General features: G+C 50.0%; 1 protein-coding gene across 2 annotated transcripts; it reads right to left on the bottom strand.

The window, feature by feature from the left end:
• Positions 1-3,928: 3,928 nt before the first annotated feature.
• On the bottom strand, positions 3,929-12,235 carry PAFAH1B2 (platelet activating factor acetylhydrolase 1b catalytic subunit 2). Of its 2 annotated transcripts, none has more exons than XM_063139342.1 (6): positions 12,021-12,235; positions 10,807-10,894; positions 9,469-9,558; positions 6,973-7,089; positions 6,554-6,676; positions 3,929-4,773 (listed from the first exon to the last, which is right to left on the bottom strand). In XM_063139342.1, exons 2-6 carry the CDS (start codon positions 10,885-10,887, stop codon positions 4,495-4,497), a joined length of 690 nt encoding a protein of 229 aa, XP_062995412.1. In that variant the 5' UTR covers positions 10,888-10,894; positions 12,021-12,235; the 3' UTR covers positions 3,929-4,494. The 2 variants fall into 2 exon arrangements, with proteins under 2 accessions (XP_062995412.1, XP_062995411.1); XM_063139341.1 differs by lacking the exon at positions 12,021-12,235 and adding an exon at positions 11,853-11,929.
• Positions 12,236-13,427: the final 1,192 nt, after the last annotated feature.

The following is a 13,427-nucleotide window of genomic DNA, read 5'->3' as shown; positions in this document are numbered from 1 at the left end:
AACCCCGCCGCCAGCGCCAGCAGCCCCGGCACCGGCGGCGCCCTCTGCAGGCCTAGCATGGCCTCAGCCCGGCAGGCGGCAGGCGGGCGAAGGCGGCCGGGGAGGGCAGCATGCCCGGTGGGGTGCGGGGGAGGCGGCGGCGGCGGCGGCGGCGGCGTGGGCAGCCCCGAGGCGCGGCGAGGGGCCGCTGCTGCTGCTGCTCCCTGCGCGTCCGCTGCCTGCCTGCCTGCCTGCCTGCCTGCCGGCCCTCTCTTCCTTCCTCCTCCTCCTCCTCCTCCTCCTCGGATCGCCACTGGCTCGGGGCCGCGGCCGGTGGCGTCAGCGGCGGGGCCGCGCCCTGTTAAAGGGGCCGCTCCGAAGAGAGAGGGAGGGAGGGAGGGACGGCGGACGGGCGGGGGCGGGCCTCCGCGCGCACCGGCCGCCCCAACGGGAGCCCGAGGCAGCCGCCGGGTGGAGCGGGGCCCTGCTGCCCCCCTCCCCTCCCCTCCCCTCCCCTCCCCAGCAGCCCGCTTGCGCCTTTGGCCTTTCCACTCGCACAGGTGGAGGAGCCCTTCTCGGCACACGGCCTGGCAAAGAAGGGCCCCCGCCCCGCCCCGCCCCAGGGAAAGGTGGCGCAACCGCCTGCGGGGTGCGGACACAGGGCCCGGGCGCGAGCGGCTCTGGTATCGACGCCTAAGAGGCCGCTTCGGCCCCTGCCCAGGCAGGCAGGCCTGCTGGCTGGCTGGCTTCCTTCCGCCCCGGTCAGGCGAAGCACCTGGGCGGTTGCGTCGCTCGGCCCCAAAGCTTTCAGCTGAGCAGACGCGGCGGCGGCGGCGGCGGTCAAGAAGAGGCCCCAACACCCAGCCAAGGAGAAGGCCCGAGGAGGAGGAGCAGGAGGCAGCCGCCCCTGGCTGCCCCCTCACCTGTGCAGAACCAGAAGCCAGGGGGAGGAACACGACTTGGAAAGACTGCAGGGGAACTCACAATATATGCCCCCCCCCCGCACACTCCCATCTGTTCATTCTGCCGCGACCAAAAAGCAAGGCGTCCGGAAGAGGTTCTTGTCAGCCAGGCCCAGCGGTCTCCATTCCACTGATCTGAAGAAAGGGAATCAGCACCATTTGTTGGCGGAGGACCCACAGCTCAGCATCTCCCCCACCCTCCCAATGCACAGGGCCAACAGGATGTTTTGTCAGCGGGCCTCTTCAGATGACACTTCAGGCTCTAACCACAAGCTGTGCTGTCGCACACAACACTAAGCCATGGTTAGAGCCGCTAACCCTGTTGCAGTCAGTTTGACTGTGGTTAGAGGAGTGAGCAGGGTTTAGCGAAAACGCATCACGCAAGACACTTTAAACCCTGCTGCTTAACCAAAACCCTTAACCAGCAGGGTTTAAGGTGTCTTCTGAAAACAGGCCCAGTGTTTTCTGGCAGCCAAAGACCAATCTCTGATTAGCACTATTTTCATGACTTCTCTTGGCTGCCTGTATGCAAGTTGTCTTCCCTCACGTGGGGGTGGGGGTGCCAGAAAAACCCTCTTTGCAGCATGAGCTTAGACTAGAGCACTTTCCACCCACCCCTTACTTATGGTGCAAATAAAACACTCCGTGCCATTCCCTAAGAGATTTCAATGACATTTCCTTATACTCCAGTAGAACCCGGCTGAGATAAACCCCAGTACCCATTGGCCAAGATGCTTGTTCCATTCATAACACAGAAGTGGTTCTATCTTAATGCAGTTCACGGCCAGATCTCAAGAGGCAGAAGAAGACCAAGCCGCTCCCACCCCACTCCCAAAGGAGAGACACTGATGAGAACTTGTTGGTGAAACATATACATTTATATTGAAATATGCACTAAACAGTGAGCTCTACCAGTCATCAATGCCATTTTGCCAAAGCAGATCCATCACTTTTTGGTGGGGTGGATGGAAGGTTCAGCCAGCTATCAGTGAAAAGGGCAGGGAGCACCTTGCCTCCCAATCTCCCTACAGCAAAAGGTCACTACACTGCAGCGATGAAGGGCATTTCCACACTCTCAGGCCCACATAATTCTCTCCCCTGGGCCCAATGGCCCCCTGGTTACAGCCACACACACATTACGAGAGAAAGACAATACTCCTTTTGCCTTCACACTTTTTCTTCGCTGCAATAAATATAAAATTGGCAATGCTCATACACCACAGGACAGACAAGATTCTGGGTTGCAGCACACAACTGTAAACAGCAACAAGATTAGAGAGAGAATCCAAGTAAAAGCTTGAGAGGAGGCAGATTATATAAACAGGATGTACTTGGGGGTTACCAGGAGTACCTGGCAGCAGAAGAGCCAATACAGTAAGTTCTCAGCACATCCCAGGATCAGGACCTCTTCTGGGTACACTATGGAGCAGGACACAGAATGCTGGCACTTGCAGGATTTAAAAACACACACACACACACACACAAAAGTGGAGCAACGCAAAGCCTTCTAGTCACGTTAATGACTAGAGCCCCTTTGTGACATGACACAGGAAAATACTGACTTTCCTTTATGTAGGAGCCAAGGCAGCACACGGGAAATGGATAAATGCAACTGAGCAGGACTCAAGATGTAAGACAAGCAGCTAGTGCTGAAAGGAACTGCTGAGGTCTGCTTAACACTCTCTCCCACAGCTGGAATCTCCTGGCCTCTGGCTCTGAGCAGAGCAACTGAGAGCTTTTTGTAAACTGGAATGTTTGGCCTACAAACATCTGTTTCACTAATGTAGAAGGAACCACACAGAGGTATTTCACAAGCATTAGGCCAGTGTTGTCTTTTCTGTGAAAGCGTGTCACTCCAGGTAAGCAGCGCGGCCTCATCAGGGGCTGGCCAGCTCAGCCATGGATACCTCCTGCTCCCATCCATGATTCCAGCAGGCTCTGCTCCACCACAGCAGCTGACCCAAGAATTCTCTTGTGGGACAGCAACCCTGTGGTTTCTCCTGCCTCTGCTGGAGAAGTTTACAAGAAAAAGGTGATAATGATGAGAAAGATGAAAAGCATCAGGTGCGGGTTGTCAGAAAGCATATTCGGTCCTGAGAGCCCTCCTGTAGCATGGAGCATTTTCACAAACACACGCAAGAACCACTGACATCTTTGCGGGGTGCAATAGCACACGTTCGTGCTATGACTGATTGGACAAGTTTAAACAGGTAATTTTGACAAATTACTTGCTCACGTAAAAGCCATAGATGAAACATCTTTGTTTTAAAAATGTGTTTCAGAACAAGGCCCCCAAACCCGGAAATCTGAAAAGTATTTTTCTTCAAATGGAAAATATCTCCCATCCACATGGAAATGAATAAAGGCCTTTTACATCCCCCGATAACTTCCTCATTAAAAGCTCTGGTCATACCAGGACCCTGGAAACAGGCTGCTCTTCACAATGGGTCCCTTTGCTGGAGGATCAGCGTGCCTAGCAGAAAGAATGGCTGCAGCTCAGCTTCACTGCCAGAGGCCTCGTTGGCTTGAATAAAACACTTGTACAAGACAGACGCAACAAAGAAATATACAACTTACAACTTCAGCCCTTGTAGGAAGGGAAATGAGTATGGATTATTCTTTTAAGGGGGAAAAAGTAACAGTCATTTGCTTTGTGTGTGTGCGTGCGTGTGCGTGTGTGTGTTTTAAATGAACATGAACAGCATCGCACAGCATCCTGCAGCCCGAGACACCACAGTGAGAAGAAATGTCAGTTTTACATTGGTGGGAATGATTGGCCATAAGCCAGGCTCCAAGGCCTTGGGGCCTTTAGAAGCTGGGAATGTTGTATCAAAGCGCACAAGAAGGGGCAGCTTCTACCAGGATGCAACCCTGGACAGCTCTCACTGTCCCCAGCAAGACAAGGATGTCCATCAAACTAGAGAAATGAAAACAGACCGAGTTAAATGAATTCACTCACTTAACACACCATTTTTCACACATTGAAGTTGTTGTACGTAGCTGTAACTTTTTTTTTTTTTTTTTGCCAAAGCCAGAAAGCAGCTAGCATCACTTAAAACGAAAACCCAACCCCAGTAAGTATAAAAACTCTCCAAACAATTCCAACTTTTAAAGAAGCAGCTACTTTTCAGTTCAGGGAGTGGAATGTGAGTACAGCTAGTAAGCTCAGACACTGAAGGGCTATTGAAATAAGCCTGGACACTAAGGAAGGAGAACTGGCAGAACAACAGCAGAACATGAGCCATGGACAGGTGACAGATATGTTCACACTGTAAACGAGAAATGACAAAGTAAAATCCTTCTTCTTCGGTCAATATCATCCTGCAGTTATGACCACCCCATCAAGGTGGCTCTTTGACTTACTGGGCCGACCGGTGTGCTGCGACGCCAGCTCGCTCCCTCCCTTCCCCCCCCCCTCCCCCCTTTCCAGTGCTAAACACAACACCCAGTAACATTCAACAATGGAAAGCGCTTTGAGTCAGGAGGATTCTGTAGTGCCAGGGTAAAAAGAACTGCGCTGATGGGAGCTGGGTTGCTGTTAACACTGCTGGGATCAGGCCAGAGTCGCCTGCTTCTCTTCAGGGGTCTCCTCCAGGAGCTGCATGATCAGTTCATGGAGGGGTTTGCAGATCTTAGCATAGCCGGCTCCCGTTAGATGCAGAAAATCAAACATGTCGTGGTATGAGATGGCGCCATCCGAGTGCACAAAGCCCCCGTCCACATCCAGCAGCTGGACGCTGCTGAGTTTGGGCAGTGAGGTCTTCAGGAGTTGGTTGACCTTGCCGTTCTTCTGCCGCAGTGGGTTTGGCTTCTCACCCCGGGGTAGGAGGCCCTTGCGCGAGGAAGCAGAGAAAAGCACGTCAGACTTCGTAAGAGGCACGCTCTTGGAAGCTCACCCTGGCTGCAGCTCTCTGGGCTTTGGCACCACCCACCACCACCTTTCTGGATCCATCCCACCACCTTTCCGGACAATGCTAGACTCTCTCTGCCCGACCTTGCTCCCTCCTCACCTTTAAGAAGCACCTGAAGTATTTTATTCTCCATTTGCACCTAGAGAGCCCAACTGCTTCCCGTTAATGTAATCTTGGCTCTTCCTCTCCATTTTCCTTTTAAATGAATTTCTATGTAGGCTATTCTAATATTCTGAATCATTCTTATGCAAAGCTCTCAATGTACCCTATCGTCATGTATGAAGGCAGGAGGGGAACATGATTAGCTTATACTTGCTTTCCAAAACAAATATTGAAACTAACTTGCAAAACTAAAGCAGATAAAAGACACAATAAATGATACAATAAAGAGCAAAGACAAAATAAACTATACAGTAAACAGTGAGAAATTGATTTTAAAAGCACAAATAAAAACATCAGAGAAGCATTAGAGTTGTGTATGACAAATCTCTCTGGGAAGCATTCCATAAAAAGAAGACCTACTTACTTTTAAAACTCTGTGCAGTGATGTGGGTTTTCTGGAAAAATCTGAATTAGGCTACTTTGCACAGGTTTATTTACATCGGAAAATTTTTGGGTGCCCTAGGGAGTCATCTAATTCTACATGTTTATTCTACTTGTATTTAGTAGACACAGCTAAAAAACCCTACCCCATTAATTTTTGCTTCAATATACCACAAGTATTTGGCCTGAAATATTTGAGGGGGGAAATTAAAACACATTTACTGTCATTTTAATGGTATATTATATAGATGTTTTTGTGGAGCAAAAATTTAGACAGTAGCATTGTACTTCCTTTACATTGTTTAAATAAAAGAAACAAAGGTACTGAAGACTGTTGACACGCTCATTCAGTTTTCCCCAACCAGGTGCCCTTCAGAGATGTTAGACTACAACTCCCAGCATGCTTCAGTGATCAGGGCTGGCTGGGGATGCTGAGAGTTGTAGTCCCAACACATCTGGAGGGAACCCCGTTGGGGGAGGCTGCAGTTGTTAATTTTAGCAACCCAAAGAATTGTGCCCAGTATGCTGACAACCACGGATCTCTTTCAACAGTTCCACTGCAATCGTTGGGGGCGCCTCCATGTTTCACTGTCACTATTTATTAGTCCCATTTCGCACTGAGACATTTATGTATCTCTGTCACATATAGGTATCTCACACAACTGTTAGGGGTAATCACATGAAAAACATTAATTTCAACTATGGAACGGCCAAGCTTGCCTAATACTATATTTGCACCTGGCCTCCATTCATTATTACTAACGAACTTACGAAATGGAAAATGTTCTGAAGAAAAATAAAGTACTGGAACACTGACCAGAATTTTTCCGCCCCACCTCATTGACACTCAATAAATTGTTCTCATCTATAATATGGGATTAGTCAACTAGTTAAGACAGCCCTTGTTCCCCCGCATAAGCACCCCCTCCCCTCCCTTGGAGCACAATGAGAAACTTCCCCCTAAATAAATGATGGCTTGAGGGAGACACCCAGACCTCCTTTTCCTGGGTCAAGAACAGCCTTCCAGGAACTGCTGGAAGAACAGGAAGTGTTCCTTCTCATCCTGCCACCCAATTCCTCCTGGTCAAGTGGAGCTTAGAGAAAGCATGCAGGTATTCAGAAAGGTGCTACTTGTTGCTTGACCACAGCTATGCATACCAGTACGATAACCTTGGCCTGGGGCTGCCGCGTATTTATCAGCCTCACAATGGCCTCTATTCCACCAGCTACTTCCTCTGCTGTGTTTTCGTGGTTATTTGTTCCAACCCAAACAACTATAACCTGTAGAGGGGGAAACAGGAGACAGAGAAGGAAACCAGAATGATTCCTGCATTCCACAGCTTTAAAAGTTAAGGAACTAATACCGAATTATGCAGTATCATTCAATGCCCAGGGCACCTTGCAACCAGCTTACCAGCCCTCCACTTCCTTACTAGCCATAGATCACAGGCTATAAATATACATCACAAAATGAGGGCATGAAACAGCCAGCAAACTCTTCTTTTGCAGAGGAGAATCTTCACACGCCTACAACCATCTTGCTTGCTCACGCTCACCCACACACACCCATATCTTACTTTGGGCTTAATGTTTTCCAGTTCACCATTCTTCAGTCTCCACAGAACATGCCCTGTTGTGTCCCCACCAATTCCAAAATTCAGCGCGTGTAGAGGTGAAAAGAGTTCTCGCCATATCTGTAACCAAATCAAATCATGCTTTTAGATAAACACCCTTAACAAAAACAGGGCATTTCACTGACAGACAGCTCATACAATGGAACGGATTTTATCAGAATTTTGTTCTTCTACAAATAGTAATTTTTTAAAAAAGTTTCTATTCTTTTATTCTATGTATTGTTCACCACTCCGAAATCTTTTGGATGGGAAGCGGTATATAAATATTGTAAATAAAAAAATATTCAAAGTTCCTGTAAAATATTTGCTGGAAAAAATGGATAATTTCTATTCAGACCAGATTGGTGAATCTCCTAACAGCAGTGTTAAATGCACAGTTGGGGAGCAGGAGAAGGTCATTAACAGAAATTATTTCCAAAAGTTAATAAAATGTAATTCTTCAAATAGTTTGTGATTGCTTAAAAGTTCTTAAATTAAATATGGTTGCTCACCATTTCTAAGCTGAGTCTTTTCCAGCTAAATAAAATCTCTAGCTTCTCCTTCAGATCAGATTTCCTTAAGCTCCATCCCACAAATAGGAACAGATTTAGGAATTTCCCTAAAGTTCCATACAAATAGGAACAAATGCCATACACCAATCTTCCTCTGCCTCCAATTCGTCCTGCTTTATTTATTGCATTCTTATACCGCCCAATAGCCGAAGCTCTCTGGGCGGTTCACAAAAATTTAAACCATTCAAAGTATAAAACAAACAGTATAAAAACAGGTTGGGGGGGGGGGCTGCTGACGTTCCCTCTGGTCAGACATTAATAGGAACCTAAAATATGTTATGTATAACTTGGTTTGCTCATAAAATCATCACGTTTGGATTAAATGTAAAAATAAAGCGTATTCAGACAATAATTACAAATTTACTGCGTTTACTTTTCTAAGTTTTTAAATATAATTTATTTATTTATTTATTTAAGCATTTTTATGCCGCCCTTCAGCCAAAAAAGGCTCTCATGGCGGCTTACAAAAGTATTTCTTGACAGTCTCTGCCCACAGGCTTACAATCTAAAAGACATGACACAAAAGGAAAGAGGATTGGGAGGGAGGAGGAGGGGGATAATCAAAAATTTATGACCAAGCCAACTTATAAATAATATAATTTTAGGAACAGAAAGGCTGCTTTATATTCCTAAAGCAGCCCTCCCCAGCCTGGTGCCCTCCAGATGTTTTGGACTACAATGCCCAGCATTCCTGACCATTGGCCATGCTGCCTGAGGCGATGAAAGCTGAAGTTCAAAATACCTGCAGGAAACCAGGTTGGGGATGGCTGTCTTAAAGCAACAAAGGCAATTTAGATCTGTAAACAGTGCTAAAAAGAGAGAAGTTTTACTTACATTTTTAATTTTTCCCCAAATTATTTTTTTTGGGGAGGGTGGGTGGGAGGGATTTTTTTTTCTCCCACGGCCTCAAAATTTCCAGAGATTTTATATCTCTAGAGAGGCACGGTTCTGCTCCCCCCTTTTTATGTGTTTAGTCCTATGTGTGGATGTCTGACATTGGCTCTACAGGTAAGTCTGCGCTTGATGAAAAACAGTGTTTGCTCTCAATGCAATTTGGAGCAAGTAGAAGATGCTGAGATCACAAAAAGAGAGAGTGCAGAGAATATTTTCAACTAGAATCCCTGGAATCCACCAACGGATGGTGTAAGTGGCATCCTGGGCGTAGAGTATGTTACTTTGAGTATGTTAGAGTATGAAATTGTTAGCAGAACCACCTCCATTTTGGAGGTGGTTCTGCTAACAAGTACACCGTCGGGTCTCTTACTTGCAGTCTTTTTGGTAACAGAGGTTTCTCCACCCCCCCTAAGCTTTTAATCTGTGATGCAATTCAATGTAAGCAAGGGTAAAGTGATGCATGTTGGGCCAAAAACATCCCGAGTTCAAGTATGAACTGATGGAATCTGTGTTAGCAGTGAGTGGCTGAGAGAGAGAGAGAGATCTTGGAGCTGTGGTGGACAGTTCAATGAAAGTGTCAACCAGTGTGCAACTGCTATGAAAAAATCTAATTCCATATTAGTTTTAATTAGGAAAGAAATTTAAAATAAAATCTTTCGTGCAGCCACACTTATTAGTATAATTGCTGGAGTTCTACCCTGATTATTTATTGTTGTGCCTTTGTTTGCAAACTACTTTGAATGTTTTTCACAAATCAAAGTGGGATATAAATTGATACCATAAATAAGTAAAGTTTAACTTTACAAAGCAGGAATGCATATTATTTATACCTTAACAGGCAAGGCACAAAGTATTCTGTGTTAAAAGTGATCCCAACATGAGAAGCACCAAAAAAGATATCCCAGGATTATTGGGGGTGGGGGTGGGGTGTTACGGAAGCCACAAATCGGCTTACGCAAGGAGCCCCATAGCTCCAGCTCCTATCACAGACTACCTCATATTGCTGTAGCAGCTGCACCATGGAGTCTCCCACAAACAGCACGTCAGGCTCCTTGTCCTTGCAGTCCAAGACAAATCGGTTATGCTGGATAAAAGGAAGCAAGAGGGATTAAGGCAAGCCAGCATCTCTCTTGCACACAAACAGAACAACCTAATCAGTGAGTGATCCTATGTTTTTTTCTCAGCTATGCTGCTTATTTATAGCGGTATACAAAACAAACATTAAAAGAACTTTAAATAAAAATTCAGAATGGAACAATGAAATATACAAAACAGAACAAAAAATCTCGAGCCCCAATTAAACGGAACAGGAATGTCTTTATGGCAATAAAGGGGCTCAACTAACCTTCCCAGTGGGGAGTTCCAAAAATTTGGGTGCTGGCACAGAAAAGGCCCTGTATTGTTTTCCCACCAACCTTTCAATGGTGCGACATGCAATGTAGCCTCAGACAAAGATCATAAACTACAGGCAAGTTCATACGGGAGAGTGTGGTCTTTTAGATATACGAACATAAGAAAACCCATATTGAGTCAGACAAGGGTCTTCTCTAATCCAGCATTCCATGGCCACCCAAATGTGTACAGGAAGCCAGAAGCAGGATGTGAGTGCCATAGCACCCACCTGCTCCTGTTCCTTTGGACATGCCCATCACCGTCCACTCATGGTCAAAAAGGTTACTTAGACTACTGCAGGGGTGGATAAATGATTATGTCATACATCACTGTAGCCAAATCAATCTCCTCCTGAAAGGGATGCAACTGAAGCAGAGCAAAGGCACCCTGGGCCACAATCATCACCTGAACATCCTGGCGCAATGCCAGGTCCAGAAGTACACGCAAGCTATAAACCTGATCTTTCAGAGGGAAAGAGTGCAACCCTATTTAGAACAGGCTGTGCTCCTAATCCTGGATCTGACTCCTAGTAACCACCAGAACTTTGTGTCTTTGCTGCTGAAATGTCTTTCCTATGGAAGCCCACTTCGTTACAGCAACTCGCCTTGAGACAGCAGAGCCTGAGGGTGAGGGGAAGTATACTCTTGGCCTTTGCCGCCGGCGAGAAAAACGAGGGCCACCCTATAGCTGCTTCACCTCTATGCAAGCAAGAACACCAGCACTCTTCTCCTTTCCCCTAAGTAACCCTTCCAGCACTCTTTAGTTGGGTATGAGGTTAAGAACTGGACTAACAATGTTAACGCATTAGCAAGTCTACACAGTCCTTAAGTCGTGTGGCAGTAGCAGCAATTACTCTGGCTAGCGTGATCAGGGTGCTCCAAGCTGCCTCACAAGCTACAGAAAGCAGGTAATCCTACAATCGCACAAACGGATCTCTTACCTGTGACATCCACCTGTCATCTCCCTGGACATCTTCAGCTGCATGTGGAATCGCTGCTGGATTTGAGTCACCCTGGCTCATTCTATCCCTGAGGAAACAATCATTTCAATACACCATATACAAAGAGATCAGCGCCATGCATACAGCTTAGGTTAAGCACATGCGCTCGGATAATGATGCCAATCACGGCAGCGGTGGGGGAATTTCAGAAATCAACAGAGAAACAGAACTATTTGCTGCTGTGTGTGTGTGTGTGTAGACACAAGAGGCTGGAGCCCTGGTGAGGAGAGCACACGCGTGTGCTTTGCTCGCTGCCTGTGCAGAGTTCCCTGCTTCAGAGGAACGGGTGGGGCGTCTTGCATGTGCCGGGAAGAAAAACAACAAGGCAGCTGAGGAGCAGAGATGGGAAAGTGCCTGCAGAGGCGCTGGGAGGGTCCTGCCTCGTGGGCCCCTGTGTGAACAGAGTGCTGGACTAGATGCACCCTTGGTCTGATCCAGCCTCAGGGCCCTTCTGACGTGCTTATGAGCCTGGGCACCGTCCAGCCCAGGATCCGTGCCTGGGTTGCAGGCCTTGCGGGCCACCTCCCGCAAGGCCTCCCCTCGGCCAGAGTTCTAAGGATGCTCATAAGGATGCGGCCCCGAAGCCTGCAAGCCGCACACGGGGCGCTGCGAAGGGGCGAGGCGCTTCCCCCCGGGGCGGCGGCCCCATAGAGGCGGGAGCCCCGCCGGCCTCCTCCCGGGAGCACCTGGCGGCCACGAGGGCCGGAGCTCCGGGGAGCTGCCAGAACCATCAAGGCCTCCCGCCGGGGCCTCGTTGTCATGGAAACCGACGGGCACCGCCGTGGGGGGGGGAGGCGGCGGCGGCCTGTGGATCCTGTCCTCCCCCTGCCCGGCCGGGAGCGCCCTCAGGTCGGGGCTCCTCCTCGCCGCTCCTCCTCCCCGCGGGGCCAAGAGAGGCGCTGCAGCCGGGCCCGGGGAGGGGCAGCTAACGGAAGGCGGGGGGAGGGGAGGGGAGGGAGCTCACCCACCCGCCCACCCGCACTCACGCTGGCGGCGACTGCGGCTCCCCGCGCGCCTCCATCGCGCCGCGACCCTTCCCGCCCCCTCGCGATGGGGATGCCCCGATCCGCCTCGCCTCCGCCTCCCCCCTGTTACTCCGGCGGGCCTGCCCCTCCCCCACTCAGACCGCCCCTGCAGCGCGCCTGCGCAACGACCTGTTTCCGCCCGTGCAGCTCCGCTGCTAGCGAATCGCCTTCGGCCCCTTGGCGGAAGTCCCGCCCGTTTAAACCTCCTCTTCGGCTCTCCCCAGCCTATTCCTCCAGGGGGCGCGCCTCCATCTCCTACGGCGCGCCGGAGGGCTCACGCCGCCTCCTGCGCTTCAGCGCGCTTCCCCTTCTTTTTTCTCCTCTTGCAGAGGCTCGCCCGGCGCCATATTGAGAGGGGGCGGAGCCGGAGTTCGCGGCTAGTGACGTCACCGCGCCGTTCCGTGGAAACGAGTGGCTCCGTGTGATGATGTCACCGGCCGCCAGCCCGAGTGGGCGCGGATGGTCCCCCCCCCACCCCGGGCCTTCGGGGGAGAAGCCGCCCTGCCCGGCCTGGCCTGGCGCTGCCGGAGGCTGCCGTCACCAGGAGGCCCCAGAAGTCCTGCTGCTGTTTCGAAGGAGCCCGATTATTCCGACGGAAGGCCAAGAGCCCCGGGGCAGGGCCGGTTCCGCTCCGGCGCAGGGGCCCTTCCCTGCGGCTGCGTCGTCGTCGTCGTCCTGGAAACAGCCCTGGAAGAGGGATGCATTCACCCAGGCCAGATGCTTGCAGGCCGCCCGCCCGCCGGAGCTCCCAGGGTGGCTCAGCGAGACGCGGCCAGGGCAGCCGGAGGGCTCGAACGGTGGAACAAGAAAGACGGCCCAGCAGTAAAACCCGATGCAGTCGGTGCAAGGCCTCCGTTAAAACCAGATGACACGCTGGGCGGCGGCGGCGGCACCTAAGAGGAGCCCCGAGGCTGGATCAGACCCAGGGTCCATCCAGTCCAGCACGCTCTTCACACAGTGGCCAACCGGCTGGCGACCAGGGACCCACAAAGCAGGACACAGGTGCAAGAGCACCCTCCCGCCCATGTTCCCCAGCAACTGGTGCACACAGGCTTACTGCCTCGGATACTGGAGGTAGCACAGAACCATCGGGGCTGGTAGCCACTGAGACCCTTATTTGTTTTATTTATTACACTTATATACCGCCCCCATAGCCAGAGCTCTCTGGGCGGTTTACAGACATTCTAACATTGAGATTAAAAACGAGTATACAAAGTTTAAAATTCTGAAACACAAAACATACACACATAAAGCATTAAAAACCATTAAAAAAAGTAAACATGTGGGTGATTAAGATGTGCTGCCATATGCCTGGGCAAAGAGGAAAGTCTTAACCTGGCCCCAGAAAGATAGCGGCGTTGGCGCCAGGCAAGCCTTGTCAGGGAGATCGTTCCAATGTCTGGGGGCCACCACCGAAAAGGCCCTGTCCCTCATTGCCACACTCCGAGCCTCTCCCGGAGGAGGACCTTAGATGTTGAACGTACTGACCAGGTATTCACGTTGGGAGAGGCGCTCTGTCAGGTATTGTGGTCCTTC

The sequence above is a fragment of the Elgaria multicarinata genome, chromosome 12 (genome assembly GCF_023053635.1).
Source record: "Elgaria multicarinata webbii isolate HBS135686 ecotype San Diego chromosome 12, rElgMul1.1.pri, whole genome shotgun sequence".
NCBI classification, from domain to species: Eukaryota; Metazoa; Chordata; class Lepidosauria; order Squamata; family Anguidae; genus Elgaria; species Elgaria multicarinata.
Note: the sequence above shows the minus strand (reverse complement) of the source record. Positions and strands in the feature narration are given on the sequence as shown.

Bases quoted from the DNA above. Each gene is read 5' to 3' on its own strand.
- PAFAH1B2 (XM_063139341.1), bottom strand. From the start codon at position 11,887: ATGGAGGCGCGCGGGGAGCCGCAGTCGCCGCCAGC. The intron at 9,559-10,806 runs GTAAGAGATCCG...CCTTTTATCCAG, and splicing joins ATGACAGGTGGATGTCACAG to CATAACCGATTTGTCTTGGA. The intron at 4,774-6,553 runs GTATGCATAGCT...TCCTCGCGCAAG, and splicing joins AGGCCAAGGTTATCGTACTG to GGCCTCCTACCCCGGGGTGA.